The 23876-nt window shown below is 49.8% G+C and overlaps 8 protein-coding genes across 8 annotated transcripts; 3 read left to right on the top strand and 5 right to left on the bottom strand.

The window, feature by feature from the left end:
• Positions 1-233: 233 nt before the first annotated feature.
• Positions 234-2853, bottom strand: FOBCDRAFT_36533 (uncharacterized protein). Its single transcript, XM_031184434.3, has one exon. It carries the CDS (start codon positions 2556-2558, stop codon positions 624-626), a length of 1935 nt encoding a protein of 644 aa, XP_031040076.1. The 5' UTR covers positions 2559-2853; the 3' UTR covers positions 234-623.
• Positions 2854-3007: 154 nt separating this feature from the next.
• FOBCDRAFT_223833 (uncharacterized protein) lies at positions 3008-7078 on the bottom strand. The gene is made up of 4 exons (XM_059609641.1): positions 6559-7078; positions 6158-6293; positions 5041-5259; positions 3008-4989 (listed from the first exon to the last, which is right to left on the bottom strand). Exons 1-4 carry the CDS (start codon positions 7044-7046, stop codon positions 3340-3342), a joined length of 2493 nt encoding a protein of 830 aa, XP_059467226.1. The 5' UTR covers positions 7047-7078; the 3' UTR covers positions 3008-3339.
• Positions 7079-8876: 1798 nt separating this feature from the next.
• FOBCDRAFT_240122 (uncharacterized protein) lies at positions 8877-9848 on the bottom strand (the record flags this gene model as incomplete). The annotated part of the gene is made up of 4 exons (XM_059610283.1): positions 8877-9067; positions 9124-9487; positions 9619-9643; positions 9673-9848. 4 exons carry the CDS (start codon positions 9846-9848, stop codon positions 8877-8879), a joined length of 756 nt encoding a protein of 251 aa, XP_059464938.1.
• Positions 9849-11049: 1201 nt separating this feature from the next.
• FOBCDRAFT_261011 (glycoside hydrolase superfamily) lies at positions 11050-12488 on the top strand. The gene is made up of 2 exons (XM_031184443.3): positions 11050-11916; positions 11971-12488. The coding sequence occupies exons 1-2, from the start codon at positions 11287-11289 to the stop codon at positions 12373-12375; spliced, it is 1035 nt and encodes a 344-aa protein (XP_031040085.2). The 5' UTR covers positions 11050-11286; the 3' UTR covers positions 12376-12488.
• Positions 12489-12701: 213 nt separating this feature from the next.
• On the bottom strand, positions 12702-15752 carry FOBCDRAFT_293424 (fungal-specific transcription factor domain-containing protein). Its single transcript, XM_031184445.3, has 3 exons — positions 15496-15752; positions 15136-15160; positions 12702-15058 (listed from the first exon to the last, which is right to left on the bottom strand). The coding sequence occupies exons 1-3, from the start codon at positions 15663-15665 to the stop codon at positions 12764-12766; spliced, it is 2490 nt and encodes an 829-aa protein (XP_031040087.3). The 5' UTR covers positions 15666-15752; the 3' UTR covers positions 12702-12763.
• Positions 15753-17444: 1692 nt separating this feature from the next.
• FOBCDRAFT_250605 (enolase C-terminal domain-like protein) lies at positions 17445-19524 on the top strand. Its single transcript, XM_031184448.3, has 4 exons — positions 17445-17735; positions 17825-17858; positions 17924-18072; positions 18149-19524. The coding sequence occupies exons 1-4, from the start codon at positions 17666-17668 to the stop codon at positions 19240-19242; spliced, it is 1347 nt and encodes a 448-aa protein (XP_031040090.2). The 5' UTR covers positions 17445-17665; the 3' UTR covers positions 19243-19524.
• Positions 19525-20719: 1195 nt separating this feature from the next.
• Positions 20720-21574, top strand: FOBCDRAFT_293434 (uncharacterized protein; the record flags this gene model as incomplete). Its single annotated transcript, XM_031184449.3, has 1 exon — positions 20720-21574. Exon 1 carries the CDS (start codon positions 20756-20758, stop codon positions 21572-21574), a length of 819 nt encoding a protein of 272 aa, XP_031040091.1. The 5' UTR covers positions 20720-20755.
• Positions 21575-22395: 821 nt separating this feature from the next.
• FOBCDRAFT_223846 (uncharacterized protein) lies at positions 22396-23176 on the bottom strand. The gene has a single exon (XM_059609642.1). The coding sequence runs from the start codon at positions 23113-23115 to the stop codon at positions 22864-22866; it is 252 nt and encodes an 83-aa protein (XP_059467227.1). The 5' UTR covers positions 23116-23176; the 3' UTR covers positions 22396-22863.
• Positions 23177-23876: the final 700 nt, after the last annotated feature.

Here is a 23876-nt window from a genome sequence, read left to right on the forward strand (position 1 = left end):
TAAGCGGCACGTTTCGTTCCGATCTACAGAGTACCTCGAGACCTTTCAGCACCTGCGGTTGCAACATATATATGCCGAGTAGCCCTGAGTGTATGCGATCACCCAGTTTTGTTTATGTACCGAAAACCCTTAGACTTTAAGTTTGCGGTCGTCGGCAATTCCGCGTCTAGTCGATCTTGTGTGGAGAAATTGCTCCAGCGACTATGACGATACTGCTTGGTCTCCTGCGCTGATCACGCCCTATCAGCTCTCAAACTAGCCATGCCGAGTTTCATGTTGCGAATGAAGTTTTGATCGGCATTGGGTGCAGACATTAGACTGGCAAGACTGGCAGATGAGCAGAGGAGCAGATGAGGCAGATGAGTGAGTTGGTCGGCAAATCATGAGATGATCCCCAAATTGTCCCACATCTGTTATGAATACAACTCACGTACGTGTTGGTTGATGGTTGTTTTGCCAAGCTTTTGATGGAAGCATCATAACATGTTGGGAAAATCTATTTGGTATCGATACCTAACTTCTTCTCTTACTTCCCTAGAATGATAAAAGACAAATCCATTATGCTACGCCATAAGAACCCATTGACCTCAGACAAGTTCAGATTGAAAGCAAGAACAATGATCCTAGTTACCTCTCCGGCCACCAGTGCTCATGAGTGTGATTTTCTGTTTCTTCTTCTTCTTACCCCCAGCACTACTACTGATTCCTCCTACTCCAGCAGCAGTATTTGAACTAACACTACTCTCCGCGGCTTCAATAGCCTGTATCTGCATTGCTAGATCGGTCGTATCAAACAGATCCTCATCTCTGAGCCACCCGTCATTGGCGTTCAAGGGCTGTGCAGATGTTATCTCGGGCGATCCATTAATTGCTCTTGTGCCCCAAACTGTCCTTTGTGTTGAGGGGCTGGTCGACATTTCAGCTAATGTCTCGAATCCTGGTCGGGGATCCGGGGGCGTGGTGCCTGAGTGCCCGCTCAATGGTTGGAAATCCTCCATGTCCATTCGAGGCGCCATATCCTCCTCTAACGGCTCAGGAAGCCTCTGATATCCAGTAGTCTTACGCAGATTCGCGGCTTCAAGCCGCTCTGCTTGCAGACGCTCCCGTTCTTCCTGTGTCTCTTTGTCACGGTTACGTCTCCGTCTCCGCTCAATGTCGCCTGCGAACGATTCCAGTGTCTCTTCTGGTACGATGTCGGTCCAATCACACTCCAGAAAATTCACAACACATCCACGGGGAAGATGGCCAAGATATTTTGCTCTTCGCCGCATTGTGTCATCAACCACATGGCCAGTGGAGATATGCTCGACGCGGGGGAGTAGCGTGGAAGGAAACGAGGAAAAAGAGCCATACTTGGTCTTCAGGATGCGGATATCCAATGGTGAGAGATATAGGTGAGGTGGGGAGCTGTAAAAATAGAAGTCGGCATCCGAAGAGGGTTGAGCCGACGTGGCTGGGCTTGCAGCAACCTGAAGATCAGCCAGTTTCTCTTTCGCGACTGTGATAGCCCGAATCGCCTTCTGGGACCATTCATCAGTCTGTCCGAAAAGGGTCTCGTCCTCCTTAGCTTGTTGACCCAGCGAAGCAATCTCCTCGTCAAACTGGGCTGTCATATAATCAGCTGTACCTTTCATCATGCGAGCGTAGTCTAAAACATTGGCTGCAAAGTGCCAAGGAATGTCATCCTGTGCGTACAGCGCCTCGGCACCACTCTCTCGTGGAAGGGCCATCGTCGAATTTGCATTCCGTGCCATTAACCGCAGTACGACGTCGTCACCAATCCGGGGAAAAGGACTTTCTTGTCCAGCATAAAATCTTACAGGCCGAACATCTTGCATATAGATAGAATCTTCGCAAATGGGACATTTTTTCCACCTGGGTCCGCGACCCTTCGTTTCATCTTCACTCGAAATTGAGTTCATAAACCGAATGAGGCAGGGTAGACAAAAGATGTGACCGCATTTTGCCATGCGAGGCGCCACAGGCTCTGAAAGACAGATGGGGCATGATGAACCCTGCGACTCGCTTGAAGCAATGATTTGCATGACAAGAGACCAATCAAGGTGTGTGTCGGCATCTGTGGCTTGCTTGTTGTATGTGCCTTCTGGTGAGAGGATGAATCGGTAGTTGGCATGAACGTATCGAGCCTTGTCGCTTGCATGATAACCGGAGCCTGGTCCCCATGTTGGAGTTCTGCGATAAGATCTCGAATGTGCATGATGATCCTGTACCGGGCGTGGCATTGAGTAGTTGAGTAGATGGGTAATTGAAGTTTGGCCCCGCCTGCTGTTGGGATTTCTGAAGGCCCTTAGTTCGGCCATGGCATCTTCGTCATCTGGGCCAGTATTTGACCTGTCACCGAGTCCAGGTCGCCGCTGACTCCGGTGTTGTTTACGGGCGCCCTGTGACTTGCGAGGCATCGATTGCGGGTTCGAGGAGCCGGCCTGTGATGGGCGACGAGACGATTCGAAGCTCGAGGATGCCGGGGCTGCTTGAATGGCTGTGGAACTAGACGGTGCAGGGGCAGTTTTTCCCACGTTCGAGCTAGAGGAGCTCATTTTCGTAACGAAGGTTTCTGGGCGACTCTAACCGTCGTCGGCGAGACAAAGGATTGGTCAATCGTGCGATGGATTGCGCTCTGTCCCCAATGGTTGGGATGACATACAAGTTGGACAAGGGTACCGTCAACGGGTTGTGATTCCGAGAAATGAGTGTTGTTGGAGAGATATAGGATAAACCCAAGGTGGTGTTATGAAGGTAATTGAGATGGAAAGAGTCAAATGAGGTTCACGAAGGGGTCCAGCTGGGACGGACCCCGTTGATGGATGGAGGATCGAGGTGGATCGAGCGAGTCACTGGCGGGGCAAATCGTGACGGAGTTGACGGCTAGGCGGCGCAGGGGAATGGCGTTACCGGCTTCTGTTGGAAGCTGACATAACGAGCAAAGTTAGTCATCCAATGGGCGAATGGATATCACATGACCTTCAGTGACAATGGCATGAGATAACGTGATTTTGAGATGACTGCGAATGACTTTAGATTACAAGAGCTTCACATAGATTTATCCAAAAACGATATCCTTCTTTTGACCTATCAGAAGCTATCATACATGAAGCCCGGTATCAATCAAAAGCATGCACATAAAACTGACTATGAATTAGGTATATGACAGAGATCCACGCCTCCAGCGATCTCGACCACTCTCCTCTTACTCATGGATCCAGGGGAATCATTGATAAACGAAGACACCAACCGCAAGAAAACAAAAATCCATGAGACGTGTCTGACCCCACAACGTTGCGACATTAGCTAAGTTGCCTCATTCTCTCATTCTCTCATCTATTTGTCGGAAAGCTTATGCTTGATCTTGCTGAAGATTGAGCTGAGTCGGTTGTGCTTCTTCTTCTTTTCACCATTGGCTGTCGAGCTGCTCCCGTTGGCTGGTGTGGTAGCCTTGGTCTCTGTAGCCTTGGCGCCATTTCCAGTTGCTGTAGTGCCGTTACCGGTTGCTGAGCTGCCGTTACCAACGGCCGGGGTTTCTGTCTTAGCCTCGGCCTTGGGCTTAGTCACAGGCTCAGCATCAGGCTTGGCTTCCACAGCCTTTGTCTCAAGAGGAGCAGCAACAGGGGCAGCAACAGCGGGAACAGCAGACTCAGTCTCCTGAGGCTTGACCTCGTCAACAGCAGGAACAGGCTCGGCCTCTTTGAGAAGCTGAGCTTCGACCTCCTTTTTGTTCTCAACAGCTTCTGCGCTAGCAGCAGCCTCAGGGCGCTCGCCAGCCTCCACGATGGACTCCTTGACTTCGGTGGGGACTTCAGGAGCAACCTTGGCGGTCTCATCGATGGTCGCAGCAGGCTTAACCTCCTTGAGAAGTTCAGCTTCAACGAGCTTCTTTTCCTCGACAGCCTCAGTGTTGGCAGCAGCTTCGGGACTCTTGCCAGCCTCCGCAATGGAGTCCTTCACCTCGACAGGAACCTCAGGGGAGACCTGCTTTGGTTCCTCTTTGGGTTGCTCAACAACAGAATCATAAATGCCAGTTACAGGCTTGACCTCCTTGAGAAGCTCATTCTCTACCTCCTTCTTATCCTCAACAGCGGCAGTATTAGCAGCTGCTTCAGGTGACTTGCCGGCCTCGACAAGGGATTCCTTGACCTCGGCGGGGACCTCAGGGGAGACTTCCTGTCGAATCTGCTCCTCGTTCTTGGCGGCCAGGGTCTCTTGGGCTGCAACAGGAAGCTGCTCTTTGACGGAATCGGGTAAGTTTTTGTTGGCAGTATCGGTAATGGCGTCAGCAGCGCTGTTAAGCGCAGGGCTGGCCTTCTCCTCCACTGTCTCCTTGGCAGCCAGACCAGCAGCAATCACAGCACCACCGGCAGTAGCAGCCAGAGCGGCGAGGCTAGTGTCCGGCGTGTTCTCAGACTTCTCGGTACCAACACCAGCGGTTCCTACTGAGGTAGCGGGTGCCTCGGGCACAGTTCCCTTGAGCTCTTCCTCAACCATGGTCTTTTCCTTGACTTCCGTAGGGTCGGTGCTGGCCTCAGTAACAGCGCCAGCCTTCTCCTGGCTCTCTCTTACAACCTCGGGGACGAAAGCACCGTTGGATTCGAGGGGAACCTCGGCGGCAAGGCCGGCAGTAGTAGCTGTGGGAGCAGCGGAGTTAATGACAACATCCTGTGCGCCGATAATGGGCAGACTGGATTCGGGAATAGTATTGGAAGATACGGGGGGGAGCTCGGTCTCAATGCCAGGGAGAGCGTCGCTCTTCTCGTATGATTCCTTGTCGAGCTTGACGTATTTGTCGGTGCTTTGAGCGGTGATGGATTCGGGGATCTTCTCGCCAGGCTCTAGCTTAATAGGGTTTCCGGCGCCCTCAGAAGCGGGCAGAGGGTTGATGCCAATGGTCGTGTCGAGCTCGTTGGCAGGTGTAGCGGGAAAGCCACCAGGAATGTCAGAAGGGGTCTCGAGGGGCAGTTTCTCGTCTTGGGTAGGCTTCTCGGAAGTCAGTATATTGCCATCAGTAGCAGCATTGTCGCTAGTTACCTTATCACCCAGCGTCTTCTCCTCTGTGGGTTTGTTCTCAATAGGTTGTTCGGCAGCCATCGCAGCGGTTGTAGACGAAGGAGTTACAGTGTTGAGAATAGCGGCGCCAGGGGTTTCGGTGTTCAGTTGATCGGGAGTGATGAAGTTGTTGACGTTACCCTCGAGATCAGGCTCGTTGGGAGCTGATTGATTGATGATCCAGTTACCGTCGACGATGAACTAGATAGAATGCTGGTGAGCGACGGACTTTACAGTGTTTGCGACAAATGTGTAGGAGTGTAGGAACAGCAATTGGGTTCAAAAGAGGGGATAAAGTGAGTTTAATGAGCTGGTGCGATGACGAAGGGGAGGAGGGAGCTGAGAGCAAGAGCGGGTCGGCAACGCAGGCACACTAGCGCGCAAGCAAATCAAGCGCTGACTTGAAGACGCCTTGGCAGTACGAGGAAACTTTGTCCCTGCGCGACGCAACATCGTCGCCTGACGCCACATAATTCTACTGGTATGACCAGGCAGAGACTTGACATGGGCTGTGTGTAGCGGACTTTCCACCGCTCTCCGCTCACTAACTCCATTCCAGAACTGTCGCGATCGTGGTCGCCTTGCGTCATACTAAACGGCGGGGGTTTTGGTTGGGGACTGGTGCGAGATGCTAATGGGCCGCAGAGAACCCATGACATGACAGGCAGGGAAATGAACCAGGGGTTCAGACCCCGATCCTGGCAGCGAAGCAAACTTGCAAGAAAAAAAACCATGGGCAGGGGGCTGGGATTACGGCAGCCACCGCTCTTGCGCCTCCAAGCTCTTTAGGCTTAAAAAGCCCTGCAGATTGCGATAGCGATGGGCGCAAAAGCACGGGTTCCTGGGCGGCACGGCCATGACAGCTATTCGTCCATCTTGTTCGAGCAATACGGAGAAGCAAACGCGCAGGATAGGCTGTTGATGCCAATGGTTCTCCCCGCCATCTGTATATGACTCAAGAACTGCGAATGTTTCTCTTCAATGCTGGCGAAGAGGGCAGAATTTGTGTTGTACCAAACCAGTGCCAAATGCAAATTGAATGTCGAAAAGGAGAGATGCTGTTGGGATTGCGGGTCGAGGCTCGCTGACGCTGACGCACCTTGTAGTAAATCTTGCCCTCGGGCTCCTTCAGGTCGACTGTCTTGGAGAAAACATTGCCCTCCTTCTCGAGCTGAACGCTCTTGGTCCAGTTGTCGAATGTACCCGTCACGTAGACCTCGTCGGCGGGATGCTCCCTATAGAAAATTTGGGGTCAGTGTCGGGTGTCTCAGACATGGATAAAGCTGTCGCGGTCTGCAGCAGCTTGTCTGCAATATGAAGCCGTCTCAAGAGGCGCATGCATGGGACAAGGTGAACTCTTGAGACAGAGCTCAATTGACTTGTCTCGTGCTGAGCCAGGCAAAGTGCGACTCGGAACACTGTCGAAGCTATCGCGACGAATTCGTCGGGCAGCGCAGCGCAACGCAACATAGCACAGCAACGTATCAAATTGCAACTTACCACTTGAAAGTGAAGCTGCCCATGACTGGAATCTGGGTTATAATCGGTGGTGGAATCTGCGCAAGGGGATCGAGAGAATGTAGCAGTGAGTTAATAACTTTAATGCGTATAGAAGTAAAGTGAGATTTTGTTTTGTTTGTGGGAGAGATGTTGGGTTGGGAAAAGAGCCAGGTCCAAGTCGTTGATGGGACGGGCAGAGACCAGGACAAGTCCGGTTTGGCGTTGGTCGAGGCTGGGGGGGACTGGAGCGAAATTAAAGATTGTTGGCGGCTACGGGGGAGTACCAGCGACACGAGAAAAAGGTACAGACGGTACAAATCGAGAGCGCTGAGACCGCTTCGACCGGACCGATCGATGCAGGGATTGGTTATAAGCGGTTTGAGAGGATGGCTTCGCCGGATGCAGAACAAGGCAAATATTGCGATGATACGCAGACTAGATACGGTGAGAAGGTTGGTTTTATGGTGAGGAAGATAAGAGAAGCTCATAGAAGGAGTCTGCGAAAGCGGGAAAGATAGGTAATGAGGATGAGGATGAGGATGAGGACGAGGACGAGGACGAGGATTGATGAAAGAAGCAAAAGACGAGCACGTGGGGGTTTGATTTGGTTTTTGTCCAGCAAAATCGATGGTGATGCGCAACAAGAGGAGGAGGAGTTGCAACAGAGTCAGTAGTAGAACAGAGGCAGCGGCAAGAAGAGATGAGTCGCAGCCCGAGTAGGAAAAGTTAAGATAATTGAGGCTGTTATCAGGTATCAAAAAAAGCTTGTGATTCCCTGGGCATGAGCGCGTCTCGATGGATCAGCCAAGCTCAGTACCTAGGTACGGATACTGCTCCTGTATGTATGTACAACGCATATGGATCTGATGTGACAAACGGTAAGGCTGTTCTCGTCACCCAGCCTCCAGTTTTGGTGTAGCTGACGAGGAAATACCTTTGTCACTGGCATTTCGTGTCGTTGTTGACAGTATCATCTCACGTTTTCCATTTCAACTGAATATGTTTTCGATCTTGACTCTGATGCTGATTTTCAAGATAGTCCAATGCGCAGTGTTCAGGTAGTCTAAGTACCCATTCGGAATGATCCATGACAAGTACTCAACCTGCAGTCTTGCATCTGCAGAGTGGGCATGTAGCTGCAGTTCGAGAGCTGTGGGGGCTTCTCTGACGACATGTAAACTGTGTCATGGCGTTTGTTGGCGGTCGGGTTGGCTAGTGGGTTTCTTCACTTCTGCAACGAACCGCATCCGGGACATCAAGCAGCACGCTGCACATCAACACGGTGATAGTGGCTGACGACGGTTGAATATTCTCTGATCACCATACATCGCATGCTCTTCAAAACCGTGAAACTGCCCTCTCAGATATAGCGCAATTTTGAAAAGTTGCACGTACTGTACGCTCCGTTGTCACCGGAAGCTATTGGATGCAATGCTGGGGTAGCTTAGCAAGGTCGCATTGCCACGAGTGCCTGGCCTAGACCTCGTCATGAACAACGATGGGGCTTTCCAACGTTAGGCTGGATGCGAATTCCTCGTGAAGAGGTTGGTGAAGAAATCGCATTGATACATGTCGCAAAGCCTCATTCGAGTTCAATGGCTCGCCGCTGTGATAAACCTCAAGCATGATGTGTCTTTCTTGTTCGTCTGGAAGAATTTTCCTTTGCATGGCCTCTCATACGATGGCCACCGCAACCTCCTGCATTAGTTGAATGACTCTTCATGACAAACAGACCCATATCATGACAACTCAATCCTGCATCGTGAAGCTGGTGTCGATCCGATCAAACACACAACACCAAAGGCGGTGTGCGCGGAAGGAATAGTCGGTGCCCAGCGCACCAAACCAGGATCATTCGTCCCTGCATAGGTACATATGAGTCGTAGATCAGAACAGCGGTCAATGGAGAGATCCCACTGGGTTTTTTCTTCGAAGGATACCTGAGGATAGGTATATGATGACAGGTGAATATCGTGCTCTCTCAGCATGATACCTTATCTATGGCATCTACCTCCAAGACCAGGCAGGAACAGACAAACCTTGACGCCTACCCGATAGTTAGGCTGGTATTGGCTTTTTATGTTTATTTTTGGAGATGAATACCCCTCTGCCCCTCCCACATGCACAAGGCCAAATGCAAATGGGTGTTCATCAAGTACAGGCACAAGACCCTTTATGCAGTTATCCCTCTATTTACTAATATTATTTGGCTACAGAAGAAGATCACAAAAGCGTCCACATCAAGTGAGTGGGCACTGAGAGTTTGCAGTCAAGTCATTTCAACATTGAGCATGGAAAGATATTCAGCCACGTCTACCCTACAGCTCCTCTCTTGATGCAGACTTTGCCTGGCCTTGTTCTTGACCACTCCTGGCTTCCTTCGTCTTCAGTGCCTGGACTTTGATGTCGAGTTTCGTCTTATAGTTCTGGGGTTCAGTATGCATAACCCAACCAACAACCCCGCCATCTGAAGGCCTGGGCTTATACTTGCTCAGGTCGACAAATTGATCTGTTATTTCAGTGTAAGCAACTGTTTCAATCGATTGGCTGAATCTGGTGGCATACCCTCGCATTTACTTGCCCCTGCCGTCCACAGAGGAAGGATCCCATACAAGGCGCCAGGTGCGAATATGGCAACCTTGTCCTTGTCATTGTCGCGATCGATCTTGTCAGCTTCAGGGAACTGAACAACTTTCTCGATCTCATCCTCATCGTTCTTTGGCTTCTCAAGAACGGCAAAGAGGGCCTTCCCCTTCCCATCAGTCCGTTCCTGTTGTTCAATCCACCTGCGAACCAGGAGAGGCATTTGATCGTAGTTCATCAGCAGCAGACTTCGGCCATTAAGGTGAGGATCGAGACCCAGCCACCCTCCAGGGTATTCTTTATCAGCGAAGACCGCCTTCAGGCCCTTCGACCATGGCTTCAACCCCTAACAAAAAAAAAAAAAGAAAAAATCAAAAAAAAAAAAAAAACAAAAAAAAAAAAATAAAGCAAAAAAATAAAAAAAAAAAAGATAAAAAAATCAATCAAATCAAAAAAAAAAAAAAAAAATCAAAAAACCCCTTGGGAGGAGGTTCCATCAAGTCTTTGAGGGTGTACTCGAGAGCTTCAAACTGAGCCTTGGCCTCGCAGGTAGGTCGGAATGAGGCCATGGCATCGAGAGCAAAGGGGTCCTTCCAGTCGAAGCCCTGCACAAGCTCAACAGGCGGCGGCGGTGCCATACCGATTGCATGAGCGAGTCCAGCCAGCACAGCCGACGTGAACACGAATCCAGCGGAAGTGGTCTTCATGATGGCAATGTGATACGTGATTGACGGCAACTATTCAACGTAATTCGGAACCACCATAGGCAGAATTATGAAACTGGACTTGAATATCGAGAACCTGTCTTCTTCCATGATATTTATGCTCAGGATCACCTTATGTTGGTTTCTAATGTTTTGTTGTCCTTTTCGGAGTCTTGGTCGCCGAGTTTCCTTTTCAGGTTTATATCTCGGCCGATGTCAACGGGGAATAGTGAGTATTGTGTATCTGGACGAGCTACCTTAGGCTAAAGTATCCATGGCTGCAGGCTAAGAATGAGTTAAAATTGCTTACTTCAGAGTCCAGCGTTCTGTAACAAGAAAGCCATCATGGTTTCTGATGGTGCTTTGGTAGTTTGGCGCAAAACATCAGCCGAATAGCTAGGCTTCACAACCTATCAAGACTAGCTTACGGAGTACCTTTATTACGTATTCGTCCATTTCAGGGGAACATGTGAGTCCTGATATAATTAGTGTAGTCCCTTAAATGCGATTGTCGCCATCGTGAGTCCGTTGTACCATGTTGTTAGTTTGCAAGCGCATCAACAGGAGCTCAAGGTGGGATATTCTTTAAAGAGAGGTGGCTATAAAATGAGAAAGACGTCGACTGATATCGATGTTGACACCAAACGAGTCACTGGCATGGCTATGCTTTGTCTAAGTGATACAAGGAAGGAAATGTAGAGCTGTTAGACCACAACTGCATTACGCAATTTACGGGGCTGAATCAGAGTTAATAACTGGGTACTCAACTATACGATCCAGGCTGAGCCATATGGAGACTGATCTCATTGTCCTTTTAAGCGGCCTCTTTAATTATGTGGCATAAGCCTCTACCCTGTAATGCCGTGCTAGCCGGGATTACCAATTAGACGAAACATTCGTGCCGTAAAGTGTGCTCATGGAAGAGCTGAAGGATCATGTTCCATGAGATGTTGAAAATGGCAGAAGGTGAATTGTGTGTTACACCGAGCTCTAGGCCCTGATGATGGGTTCTCAAGTCCAGAAAAGAAGAGACGGGATGGAATGAATGTTTCAAATGCGGTGATCTGGGTTATATGAACAGCAGGAAACAGATGTGGTTCGCCAACCTAACTCAAATTCTGTCTCGTTCGGGTGCTCCCGAAGCCCTGTAAATAGCAACGGCATGGAATGCACCTTGCACTGGGTCCTCAGCTAGTTCTAGACCGTAAGCTAATGGCTTGGTGCTGACAGCAGATCGTCTTATCCATGCAATATTTCTGCTCCGCCCTGACTCTTGAAACCCTCTTGGACTGCTCATGGACCGGATGAGGCTTAGAGCTCAGGTGCCTGGCATGTAAAATTGAATGTTTGCTTATTTCCCCCTACCTTAAAACCTCGCTGGAGCCAAGCGTCGCCAGCTGATAGAACAAGTCTATCGTGCACTCACATTGCAATCACAGTTATGGCGACAAATGCAGCAGCAGAGGCTGCGACCTCAGAGAAGCCGCATGTGGCAAAAGCAAAGCGATCCTGGCCACTGTGGAAGAAGCTCACTGCCTTTGGCGTGACACTTTCAGTCATCATCGCTCTGGCTGTTGGACTTGGTGTTGGCCTCACTCGAGGAAAGGGAGGAAACAACAGCGACGATACTGCTAACTCAGAGGCCGACGATTCAACAGAACCCTATCTCAAAGCCCGCAGCAGTCTTTGGCAACCCAAAGTTGGCGCACAATGGCAGATTGTTCTCCTCAAGCCTATAAAGCTCAACAAGGACGGCTCCGCCAAGGATCTCAAGCCCAACGTTGGCATTTACGACCTGGATCTCTATGATAACGACGCTGAGACCTTTGCAGCCCTACACAAGGCTGGCAAGAAGGTCATCTGCTACTTCAGCGCCGGATCATGGGAGGATTGGCGTGATGACAAGAACCAGTTCAAGAAGGCCGATCTTGGCAAGACTCTCGACGGCTGGCCTGATGAGAAATGGCTCAACCTGAGAAGCACCAATGTTCGCAACATCATGAAGAAGCGCATCAAGCTTGCTGCTCAGAAGGGATGCGACGCTATTGATCCCGACAACGTCGACGGTTATGTAAGTAGTATCACTTATTCTTAAAGTACGTATAAGAACTAACACGAGCCGTAGCAAAATGACAATGGCCTCAAGCTGACCAAGAAAGACTCTATCGACTATATCAAGTTCCTCGCTGCAGAGGCTGCAAAGTACAATATGTCCACTGGTCTCAAGAACGCCGGCGACATCATCTCCTCTGTTCTCTCCTACGTCCAGTTCTCAGTCAATGAGCAATGCGTCGAGTACTCTGAATGTGAGACATTTGCGAAGTTCATCAAGGCCAAGAAGCCTGTTTTCAATATTGAATATCCCAAGGGTGCGCCCAAGGTCAAGGAGTCCGATCGCAAAGCCATTTGCTCGAAGAAGGGCAAGGCAAAGGGTACAGAAGGTTTCAGCACTGTTATCAAGAAGATGAATCTTGATGGTTGGGTCATGTACTGCACCGGGAATACCTATCAGACTGCAGTCGAGAACTGATACACCCGGGGAAGTCCACAGAGGTTACATCTCATCATAAATATCATGATATCACAATTTAGGTTTGCGATATATTTCAAATCCTTGATATGAAATGATAAAGGTCCTATCAATTGTCGGTCGTTCTTTATTGTCATAACCCGTGAGTCGTAATCCTAAGCACTTGTCGTGTAGACGTTATTAGCTCCAACCTTTATCCACCATATTTTCACTTCCAAATTTATGTACAAGTTTCCAACGGTATAGCCATAGAGCATCTTGTCGCGCTAGCAACTTGAAGTCCGCTAATATCCTAAATAAGGGGTATCCTGATAATTAAAATCCGCCCAGAACTCAAAATGATTTTCAACACCGGTGAACAACAAGAAGCTTATGCTGAATCGGCGCTTTATGTAGCTGCCATATACTTGGGCCCTCCCTCTTGTTTGAACAGCCAGTCACTGTTGGCGTCGACCATGAAGTTAGTTATATTAAACTCGTTTGACGCCCCCAAGCCCGTTCCGTTCTCGTTGGACGCGCCCATCTCGGCTCCTGGCGGAGCCGGTGTTCCGTTGGTGCCAGAAATATGTTCACCCCCAAAAGGGAGTCGAGGCACGTTGAAAAAGTCGAACACGTCAAGATACTCAAGCTCGTTGGGAGCGGGTGTCCTCGCGGGTGTGACGCTGGGTAACCTACTCAGAGCACTAGGCTGTCTGGGCTGCCGCGAGATGAGGAAATCCAAGTCAAATGCTGTGCGTCGCATATCAGAAAGAATTTTGACCGAACTGGGCGTAATCCCGTCACCTTGTCGCTCGCTATCGTGATGCTCATCCAAGACTCTTTGCAGCAACTGGGAATAACGTGCTGCAACAGGCCAGTAACGACCCATTTCACGCAGACTATCGACGAAGAACGGAAGCTGCGGTGAAAGTTTATGTTCAACTGTTGAGCCATGAACAAGGAGCAGACGAGCCGAAACCCAGAGAGTAAAAGCAAATGGTGGACCCAGCTTTGCTAGCATCCCATTGTTCACAACAAATTCTCCGAGGGCAGCCACATTTTCAACTGCACCATGACATCGTTGCGACGCGCTATATGATGGAGTGAATATGGGTGACCTCGTTGTAGGATAGGCAGCTGACGAGTGGAGGCGAATAACGGCCGTATGGTAGGTGGCATGAAGCATAACCCAAGCGCAGTTGATGCTTTTACTTCCTGGATGGAACAGTTTTGCCATATTTCCAAACTCACCAGGAAGACTGAACTTCCAGGATGTCAGCATGTTGTCCAGTTCCTTGTACCGCATCTGCCATTGTTCCACATCGCTCAAGGCACTAATATCGACTGGCTGTTTAAGAAATTTGTGTATCTTGGATAGAATACCGAGAATTTCGATGTAGTAGGCAAATGCACCCAGGTTCTCTGGCTGATCAATATCATGACCGGGTGAACCAGAGTGTAGGTCAGTGCTGAACCATCGGGTATCGACCTTTTGGTTCTTGATCCACAAGTCGTCGCGGCACGGTAATGTCCTGTCAATCTCCTTGTCGTCCAGAGCAAATTCAAAAGCAGTTGCAAGAGTCGCATATCTGTCCAGAAGATATATCATCCAAAATAGACGCCGTCTCGCCTCTTCCTCGATAAAATCCTTGGGTTCCGAGAGTGTCATGGCTCGAAGTGTATATATTGAAAGGTAATGAGGCGACACAGTCGAGGAGGTGATTTCAACAGCGAGACCAAGCTGTACTACAGAACGAGTGATCAAAGCCATGATATTCCACCCTGGTGGACCGTTACTGCTCCCACAAAGATCAAGCGCCAGGATAACGAGAGCTTGCAACGCCTTGACCGAGGAATTTTCCATGCCATAAAGGAGAACGCGTTCTTTGGAAACTCGGTGATAGTGCTCTCGCCGCTCCTCTGTTAGCCTAGCATCCGTCGAGTAGCGCATTGTGGTTGCAACTATGGCGTGGAGTAGAACTCGATCTGTTTCATCAAGGGCAGACGGTCCAAAAAGGCTATCTAGAGTTGTTTTTCGGTGTAGAATGGGGCACCAAGTATTGATATGCTTGAAGTAGAGATCAACAAGTGCATAGAGAAGGTCGTAAGGCGGCATGTCTCGATCTGGGGTCGATGTGCCTGGAGCCGATGATAGTTGGGCCGTGGGTGAATGAATGTTGGGTTGCACAGACGTGTAATAGTCTTGAGTGACAGCGGCATGTTGCATGGGTGATAACTGGGAGGATGCTGCCACACCTGACATCGACGCCTGGTTCTGACTCTGGTAACCATCGTTCATTCTAGGTGTATGAGCAACGTTGAAATCGAGACTCTGTGTGCTCGGGGCAAAGTTGGAGCTGGGTGCCTTCTGACCAAACATAACAGGATCGGTTTGGGGTGTTCGAACTGGTTCTGAAGGTCGGAAGAGGTTTGGGTGAGTATCTCGTGGAGTTCCTTGGTCGCTCGGAAGACTTGGGTTACTATGCCGAATACTGGCAGCTAAGACAGGATTTGTGTTTGATGCCAAGTTGCCGTGGAGAATCTCAGCATGGGAGCGCAATATCTCCTCAAGCTTGTCGAGGCGCTGCTCAAGCTCGCGACCATAGCCTGCTCTTAAACCAGGCTTCTTGCGTTCTTTGTATTCGCATATAGCGCCATTGCGGCTACACCAGCCGCACGATGGTTGTCCACGATCACACTTAACCTGGCAGGTGAGAAGGATCAGTATTGATTGACATAAGGAAAACACCATGAGACAAGATCGTGTCACGGAGGGCATACCTTTCTTTGCTTACATAGCTCACATCTGGGTACAATACTGTTAGTCTCAGTGTCGGCGACAACCTGTATATTTGAGGACAAGGTGGATTGTATTTGTAATGTGGTATAGTAGTTGAGATTTTGTGAGGGCGGGGAGCATGAAGCATGAGGCGATGAAGTGGCCTCAGATGGCGGCATGGTGTTGATAAGAGAGTACAAGAAATGTAGATAAGACTCCAACATGATTATCAAATCATGGACTTATCAAGAGGACAAAAGGAAACCTTATCAATACATGGACTCAACGAGAGTGCAAGGTAAGGTACGATTCACAAAGTATGTAGAGGAAGCGAACGGAGACGAGTAGAAAGCTGCACTTACGAAACCGAGACAGGACGCTTTCTCTTCCCATTACGACAGAGTGTTTCGTGGTCGCCGTGGTCCTCATCCTCGCTAGGGAATTGGTTGGCTTCATCACTGTCTGCTTCTGTAGAGGGCGGGCGATTTCCAACCGAGCCCTCGCCCGACATTTTGCTGGCCCCGTTCTGCATGGCTGAGAGTAAGATGTTGGGCTTTGGGTTCCCTTTTCCCCAGAGCCCTTGCCGCTGGACGTGTGTCGGTACGATGCAAGAACGAGCTCACCAGCGGTCGTGTGAGAGTCGATGATAGTGAGGCCGAATAACAGGGGTTAGCTCAGGCAAAGCAAGCATGCCACGAGATGATGGATAGCAGGTATGCGCGCGAACGATGAGTCCGCGTTCGTTGCAAAGGAGACCTCGCGATCCGGGATAATGGCCAGCGGGATCAGGAGAATGATCGCCCGAGGATAAATAGGCCTGTCCCGTACTAAGTACTAAGAGAATGGGTGTAGGACCTGCGCTGCAGTTGGGGAGTGGCCTACTATTGTCGGGGTAATGCAAAAGATTTTGACCAATACCGCGAATTACCGAAAAGCACGAATGCTTGCTGTTAATGTTATTTATGAGCAGCCCTGTTCCCCTTTGCCTATCACCTGTTTTTCTCGCTTTTCTCCTCGCTTTCTGCTGGCTTTGTGCCTCGGACGGATGGGAAGGTGGCGCCGTGATGACCGGACCAATTTGAGGTGGGCCGAGGTGGACTCGGGGCTAAACAAACTGCCAGAACTCGGTTTCGTCGGTGTACTTCCGTTGGCCGGAGCCGCAGAATAAATTATCAAGAGTCGCAACACAGCTATGAGAGACTCTTTAGGATATTGATTTGTTTTGATAATGAACCGGGGATCAAAGGTGGTGAGGAAAAGGAGAGACACAGCTTGCTTGCACATGCAACCGGATATCCAACTAAGGCAAGGTAGGATGGGCATAAAACTTTCAAGTAATGCGGAGAGAAGGAGCTGATCTCGCGCCGCACGCGTACCTTCCCAAACCTTCTTGCCTCGACTTCGCCCTCACAAGCTCTTTCCTCAAGGGGTTGAGGCGGGGAAATGAAAGAAGCGGTATAATCTGATTTGTGGAATGAGATATACAAGTGGATCAGTTGCCGAATTCATTGCCCCAGACCGGATGTAGCACATGCTTCACCCATGTCAGTGCAGCATTGTTCTGTTCAGCCTCAGAAGCGGTCACTGTTTTTGAGCACGTCAACTTATATCAGACTCAATGACCTTGATAGAGCTAACATCCATCAGAGTACGGGTGGCAGGGGATATCTTATGCTGTGAGACGGAAGTGTCTATATCTCCGTCCATAGGTATAATTTTATAAATATGATGTTGATCGCTTTCGAGCCACGACTGGTTTTTCTTTTTACCCTACCTAAGCTGCTAACGTAATTATATGCTCTCCACAGTTGCCGACTTCTTATGCCTTTCCTCCCCTGTCACCCCGCAAAGACTGGGCTCGGCTTTCAAGAGCCTCCACTGGGTGCGAGATTAGGTCTACCAACAGCTGACATAGACTTCAGTATGACTGCAGGTAGTAATGGGGATCAACAACAAGAGCTCAAAGGCAAAACCCCCCCTCCCCCCCAAAATGCTCGTAACTTCCAACTGCCCCAGAAAAACAACCTAAGGGAAAAGCTGGGAACCTATGAGCCGCCTCTAAGCTACGTGATCATAGCCTAAGGTTCCCTCAACTCTTGTGGAACCCCGACGAGGACCGAGAAAATATGGAGATGACCCTGTAATTGGGGAAGGTTCCATCATCAACACCAACTTCGGTGCATCTTAACCCGATATCTGCTTTGCCCAGAGGGGATTCCGGCGCACGTTTTGCCGGCTTCTGCCCTCGGAATGCTATCACAAGACTTACTGGCCAGTCAATCATGAGCTTCGCGACTAAAGCCATTGGCTCCTGTGTTCCATGATCCGCGATCGGTTACAATTGTGTTTTCAAGCCCACCTTGTAGTGCCACAAGTGCATCCTTTGTAAATAAGCCCATCCCCAGCTCGTAGCCATCTTGTTTTCTTCTTCATTCAACGCCTTCGTCAGAATCTCCTGCACATCTTCTGAGTAGTCACTCTAAGCATCTCACAATTCATCTCATTCTCTTGGCTTCTCTTACATTATTCACAATGACGTCTGTTAAGGACTTCCCCAAGATCAAGGCTGTAAGGTCATTCATTATCGGTGGCGTTGGCTCAGGTATGCCGTCTCGCTTTCTGCGCAGTGAAGAAGAACTTGGGGGGGGGGGGGGGGGAGTATTTGAGCAATGTTAACGAATTGCGAAACAGGTGGTGATTATCACAATGTCAAGGGTGGTCACTGGTACGCTCGCTCACCCTGTCTCTGTAAAACTGGCCTCGATCGCATTACTCACATTCTATTTGTAGGCTCATCGACAGCGATATCTCAACACCAGCTTCAAAATGGGAGAAGTACAAGAAGTCGCGTACTAGCTGGGGCATCAACGTTCTGGGGTCATTTCTTGTCGAGATTGAAGCTACAGACGGCACAGTTGGTTTCGCAACTGGTTTTGGAGGTGAGTTTGAACCCCTGTGTCAAGCCAATGACACAATTACTCGAGACCCTTTAGAGTGCCTAACATTTGTCAATAGGCCCTCCCGCGTGCTGGCTCGTTCACGAGCACTTCGAGCGTTTCCTCATCGGTGCCGACCCCCGCAACACCAACCTTCTTTTCGAGCAGATGTACCGAGCCTCCATGTTCTATGGTCGCAAGGGTCTCCCTATTGCCATCATCTCAGTTATCGATCTCGCCCTGTGGGATTTGATCGGAAAGGTTCGCAATGAGCCCGTGTATCGTCTCATTGGTGGTGCTACCAAGGAGCGCCTCGACTTCTACTGCACTGGCCCTGAGCCTACCGCTGCCAAGTCGATGGGTTTCTGGGGAGCAAAGGTTCCTCTGCCTTTCTGCCCCGACGATGGCCATGAGGGTCTGCGAAAGAACGTCGAGTTCTTGCGAAAGCACCGTGAAGCTGTTGGCCCCGATTTCCCCATCATGGTCGACTGCTACATGAGCCTTAACGTCACGTACACAATCGAACTTGTCAAGGCTTGTCTCGATCTCAACATCAACTGGTGGGAGGAATGCTTGTCCCCCGATGACACCGATGGCTTTGCACTCATCAAGCGGGCCCATCCTACTGTCAAGTTCACAACTGGTGAGCACGAGTACTCACGATATGGTTTCCGCAAACTCGTTGAGGGCCGCAATCTCGATATTATCCAGCCTGATGTTATGTGGCTTGGTGGTCTAACTGAGCTTCTGAAGGTCGCTGCTTTGGCTGCCGCCTACGATATTCCGGTTGTTCCTCACGCGAGTGGACCTTATAGCTACCACTTCCAGATCTCTCAGCCCAACACCCCCTTCCAGGAGTATTTGGCCAACTCTCCCGACGGCCGCAGCGTGTTGCCTGTGTTTGGAGACCTCTTTACCGACGAGCCCATTCCTACCAAGGGCTTCCTTACCACCGCTGACCTGGACAAGCCCGGTTTCGGCTTAACCATCAACCCAGCTGCTAGAGCCAAGCTCATCCCCAGTGATTATCTGTTCAAGGTTCCTCAAGTATCATCTCTGGCGCCTTCTGAGGAAAATGAGAGCAAGTCAAGCGAGGAATCCGACAAGCCCAACGGAACGATTGACGCTCTCGCTGCCAAGGTGGAGACCCTCGCAACATCAACAACTTCTTAAAAGCGATTGTCATGCTATCATATCTCAGTCCTGGATTTGTGGTTGTGTTTATGTTTTGCGGCCGCCTGAGTAGGTCTGGTGAAAGGAAGGAAATTGTACATCGCTATGGTGTTGTTGTTATTTGGATATAGATGACGTTTGGCAATTTGCATGGTTCTCCATTGCGTTTTTAGACGTTTCAAATAAAGTAGATTGAAAACAATTCGAGTCTTTACTTAATATGGATTTGATAACGGGCTTTGCATGCTTCTGTGATCATTTTGGATGTAGTAAATCATTGCGAGGAAACGACAGCTTCTTGTCATGCGGAGGCCAGCCATCCATACAACTTCATCAAAGTCACGTCGATGTCAATGATCGACCAAAATGAAACTTCAATAATTATGAGTCGCATAAGATGACCCAGAGGAGCATACAAGATCTTGATAAACGTGGCACACTCCACTTGAGAGGTGTGTACACGCCCCACGACAACAGGATAGACGCGACGTTGAGGTGGCCGACACTGCATCGTGAGATCCTTTTTTGGGGGTCAAACGGTGACCGTTAGGCTTTCAACGCCACCTCGAGACGGTGGCCGTTCTGAAAACCCACATCGTGGCAATGGAACCCTCACGATACTGAACGGCCAGTACCCCAGGTCCCAGTAAAGAGCCGTTGGCTTGAGCTTTCGGGGATATGTGGGCACTGGTACCACAGAGGGAATCACATACAGTAGATGCCATTATATGTATCGGTTTCACGATACCAGTTTTGTTTTCAGTTGGTGTTTTGGTTCTGTCTCATGGCATCCACTAAAATGAGATTCTACTGTTGAAAATGGCCCAGAACCCCCCATCTCAATTCTTGGCTAAGAAGATTTCAGAAAGCATTTCTCCCACTTTAGTTGGGTTTCCCCACCGGCATCTCGCGTTAAAGCATACCGAGATGGCAACAAGATCCATCATGTCGAAGAAATCTGGTTCACTAATTGACCCCTCGCTGGCCAGTCTACCGAGGCTTTCTCTCGCAAAGTTCTAGATCTAGCAATGTGGACTCGGGCTCGGTGCGAAGGCTCACCCGGAAGTAAAGAAGCCTAGGTATTTCTTTCGACACTTGTCCCACCATTTGCGCGGGTCTTGATTGCTAACCACCAAAGGAAGAGGGTCGCAGGAAAAGGTGGGAGAGTTCGGTACTATTAAGAGCCGTTTCCCGTAAATGAGGGGAAGAAAGCTATCGTAATCATCGGTTTAGAAATCTTCAACCCTTCGCCGTTCAAACAAACCCCTTTACAGAGTTATCATTCTCATAAAATAGAGTCCATCATAGGTCTCATCATAGCTTCACTATTCGCCTTCAACGCCCCTAACGTTCACATATCGGTCCCTCATCCTCGGTATTCCTTCGACCGAACGACGCGAGGTAGCAGACAGAGGACAAGACAAAAAATTGCAATCCAGATTGAATATTTCCGTTCTCGTGACAACAATTACAACAAATACTCACAGCTTATTGCCCACTCAGATAAGCAGTCATGTTGATGCCAGCGGGTCTTCTCGCCAACAAGAGTGCCATCATCACAGGCGGCACAACTGGCATTGGCCGTGCTATCTGTCTCGAATTCCTGCGACAAGGGGCGAATGTTGTAGTCAATCATCTAGGCCTCGAGAAGGATAAACCTCATCTCGACTCTCTCATCGCTGAGGCCGACGCTATCCGCAAAGCATCATCCACAGCTGGTCTTCTTGATCATCAACCAGGCGATGTTCGCGATCCGGCGACGGCAACAGAACTGGTCAAGAAGGCCGTCGAGCACTCTCCCAAGAAGCGACTTGACGTGTGTGTGTCAAACGCTGGTATTTGCACATTTGCCGATTTCCTGACGCTCGAGCCGGACCTGCTGTATTCAACAGTGAGAACAAACTTGGATGGTGCCTTTTACATTACCCAAGCCGCCGCCAGGCAGATGGCCCTCAACCAGGAACCTAAGGGAGGGAGTATCATAGGCGTTTCGTCTATCTCGGCTCTTGTCGGAGGTGGCCAGCAGACACATTACACTCCTACCAAAGCAGGAGTTCTGAGCTTGATGCAGAGCACAGCATGCGCATTGGGAGAACATAACATCCGGTGTAATGCTCTTCTCCCTGGGACCATCCGCACGCAGTTGAACGATGCCGACCTGGCTGATGATGCGAAGAGAACCTACATGGAAGGTCGTATCCCTCTGGGAAGGACAGGCTCACCCTCTGACATGGCTGGTCCGGCTGTCTTCCTGGCTTGTCCAGAGCTGAGCGGATACGTGACGGGCGCACAGCTTCTCGTTGACGGTGGACTCTTCGTCAACCTTCAGTGAAGGAGAGAAGATTAAGCTCGTGGAGAGAAATGGGGATATGGAGAAGTGGAGACGCGGAGGCGAAGCGCTACATCGAGACGAGATCGAAACCTGGAGATATTATTAACAGAACGAGCGTTTGCCGTGGAGACGAGTCAATGTTGGTCTTGTGGGGAAATTCCTTCTTGAGTCGTGGAGTATGTAGATGTTTTGTCACAAAAGTATTGGATATCAGAACTGTGTTCATCTGTGCGACTGGATACCCGGAGCCCCGGGGCGGCGCTATTGAACACGGGGTCGCGGGGTCGGGCTTGAACGGCGCCGGCCGGCGGCTTCAGTTTTCGTTCCATTGAGAAGGACATATATGAAGGATCGATCCATGCCTGATGTGGAAATGCTTGGGTACTTTGGCATGTTTGACGGAAAGAAACGCAAGTAGCAGGAGACACGTTTATTAGACTGGAAGTAGATCAAAGCCAATCCGCATAGCGCGGCTTTTTCTTGCCAGGCATATGAAAGGATATTACTGTTGATCTCCTGCACCGTGTCCGTTCCGTCACACATAAATACTCAAGATTATCGTTGTTCTCACCCTCCATCACAAACCAAGGAAACGTGAGATATATTCCGTCAGATTCAGAACGGGCTGAACGGTAGGCGGGAGGTTTCACCGTAACGAGGAAGTGATAAGCAGGAGGTTACTTACTAGGATCTTAGGACGGGAGTCGACCGAACCTGTATGTATACTGTACTTTGGCCAAGGCTAAACTTGATACATCCCTGTCAGTAACCAGTACATACCAGTCCCTTGGGTTTCTAGACGACGACCAAATTAATTGCCGCTATTTTCTGCAAAATTTGAACTCTGTTTTGACAGTTGTTTCTAGAACTTCTGCAGAGAATACAGTGACACCAGGGACAGCTTTCAAGGGAGGAAAAATCCAACCACCAGAAAAACATCGATTCCGATTACATTGTGGCTCCCTCATGGCACCGTCAAAGTGCACCGTAATGTAATACTCAACTCACAATCAACACAACACTGTACTGATCTCCACAGTGTTTCCCCCTCATTGTTAATTTTCGTCCAACGTTGTGCTCCGTTAATTAACCACAAGGATGATGCAAGGAAGAGTTGTATTAATCGCGCGCATGCCCCGCGTCGGCGCGGACGTTTGATCGAGACATCCTGACATTTGGAGGAGACGGACGCCAAGCACTATGATCCATGATCCCAGCAATAGAGTTTCCTGACGGTGGTTTAGGAGGCCGCCAAGGGATATATGATGGCCCAACGAGGTGCTATTCTTTCACAGCGTGAATGGAAGGGCAAGCAGATAACAAGGCCGACAGATGCATGCTTGAGTTTGATGACATGAGAGTACATTGTATGACAGAAGAGCGGTAGAGCACAATCCAGTGACGACGATGACTACCGTATCAAAGATGACAGTAAAGGCTGAGCTGAGCCGAGCCAAGACCAGCCAAGCCAAGCTCGGTTGGACTGATGTGGCAGACCGGTGCAGTGACTTGCAGCCAACAACAAACCATTCAAAGCCCATGGACGAACCGAACCCTTCAGCGCAGAAGGACCCTGTAGACTTGTGCTCCCTATGCAGATCTGATCCCGATAGGGGTGATAAGGGCTATCTAGGGGACCGCGTTTCACATGCTTTCAGGGACAGATCTTGTATTGGATGGTATGTGTTGCAGATAGATGCGATGCTGTGCAACCATGATCTCTCCTGTTTCGATATGAGCATGTCACTCGTTGCAATTGTGTTATTTCATGTCTCTTGTTTATTGTCAAGATCGCAACATAATTGTCGATTGCTGGACAAGGTAACACTTGTGAGACGGGTTTTGGCATGAATAATCATTTGGTGATAGCGCCCAGCCGAAGGTGGCCGTCTAGGCCATGGGGTGGATAACGGTGTCCCTTAGTGGGGCCGGACGGCATGGCTGATAGGGCTGCGGACCGGACTGGCGGGGCATGAGCGGACCCTGAGCGGAGCTGGCTTGACGTCACATAAAACAACGGACCGAAACTGTGCGCGCAAAAAGAACGAAACACCTACCAAATTTGCAAAGTATCGACGTAGCGACTCTTGATTCCGCGGTCTTGGTCGGGATGCAGTGGAGGTATAGAGCAGCTTGCGTGCATTTCTACCGTCGCCAATGCCTCTTCCTCCTGACGGTGACCGTATTGGCGTCATGGATGAGCTGCTTGACGGTGGATACTATCACCATTCAATCCGGTTTCTCTGGCGGAACTGGCGCTTGATGTCGTCGACCTTGCATTAATTCTCACGCCGAGAAATGA

This window comes from Fusarium oxysporum, chromosome V (assembly GCF_013085055.1).
Source record: "Fusarium oxysporum Fo47 chromosome V, complete sequence".
In the NCBI taxonomy this organism is placed as follows: Eukaryota; Fungi; Ascomycota; class Sordariomycetes; order Hypocreales; family Nectriaceae; genus Fusarium; species Fusarium oxysporum.

Bases quoted from the DNA above. Each gene is read 5' to 3' on its own strand.
- FOBCDRAFT_223833 (XM_059609641.1), bottom strand. From the start codon at position 7,046: ATGAGCTTCTCTTATCTTCCTCACCATAAAACCAACCTTCTCACCGTA. The intron at 6,294-6,558 runs GTAAGTTGCAAT...AATTTTCTATAG, and splicing joins GGCAGCTTCACTTTCAAGTG to GGAGCATCCCGCCGACGAGG. The intron at 5,260-6,157 runs GTGCGTCAGCGT...CATTCTATCTAG, and splicing joins AGGGCAAGATTTACTACAAG to TTCATCGTCGACGGTAACTG.
- FOBCDRAFT_261011 (XM_031184443.3), top strand. From the start codon at position 11,287: ATGGCGACAAATGCAGCAGCAGAGGCTGCGACCTCAGAGAAGCCGCAT. The intron at 11,917-11,970 runs GTAAGTAGTATC...CACGAGCCGTAG, and splicing joins CCGACAACGTCGACGGTTAT to CAAAATGACAATGGCCTCAA.
- FOBCDRAFT_293424 (XM_031184445.3), bottom strand. From the start codon at position 15,665: ATGCAGAACGGGGCCAGCAAAATGTCGGGCGAGGGCTCGGTTGGAAAT. The intron at 15,161-15,495 runs GTAAGTGCAGCT...TATTGTACCCAG, and splicing joins AAGCGTCCTGTCTCGGTTTC to ATGTGAGCTATGTAAGCAAA. The intron at 15,059-15,135 runs GTATGCCCTCCG...CTCACCTGCCAG, and splicing joins AGCTATGTAAGCAAAGAAAG to GTTAAGTGTGATCGTGGACA.
- FOBCDRAFT_250605 (XM_031184448.3), top strand. From the start codon at position 17,666: ATGACGTCTGTTAAGGACTTCCCCAAGATCAAGGCTGTAAGGTCATTC. The intron at 17,859-17,923 runs GTACGCTCGCTC...TTCTATTTGTAG, and splicing joins AATGTCAAGGGTGGTCACTG to GCTCATCGACAGCGATATCT. The intron at 18,073-18,148 runs GTGAGTTTGAAC...ATTTGTCAATAG, and splicing joins TTTCGCAACTGGTTTTGGAG to GCCCTCCCGCGTGCTGGCTC.
- FOBCDRAFT_223846 (XM_059609642.1), bottom strand. From the start codon at position 23,115: ATGGGCTTTGAATGGTTTGTTGTTGGCTGCAAGTCACTGCACCGGTCT.
- FOBCDRAFT_36533 (XM_031184434.3), bottom strand. From the start codon at position 2,558: ATGAGCTCCTCTAGCTCGAACGTGGGAAAAACTGCCCCTGCACCGTCT.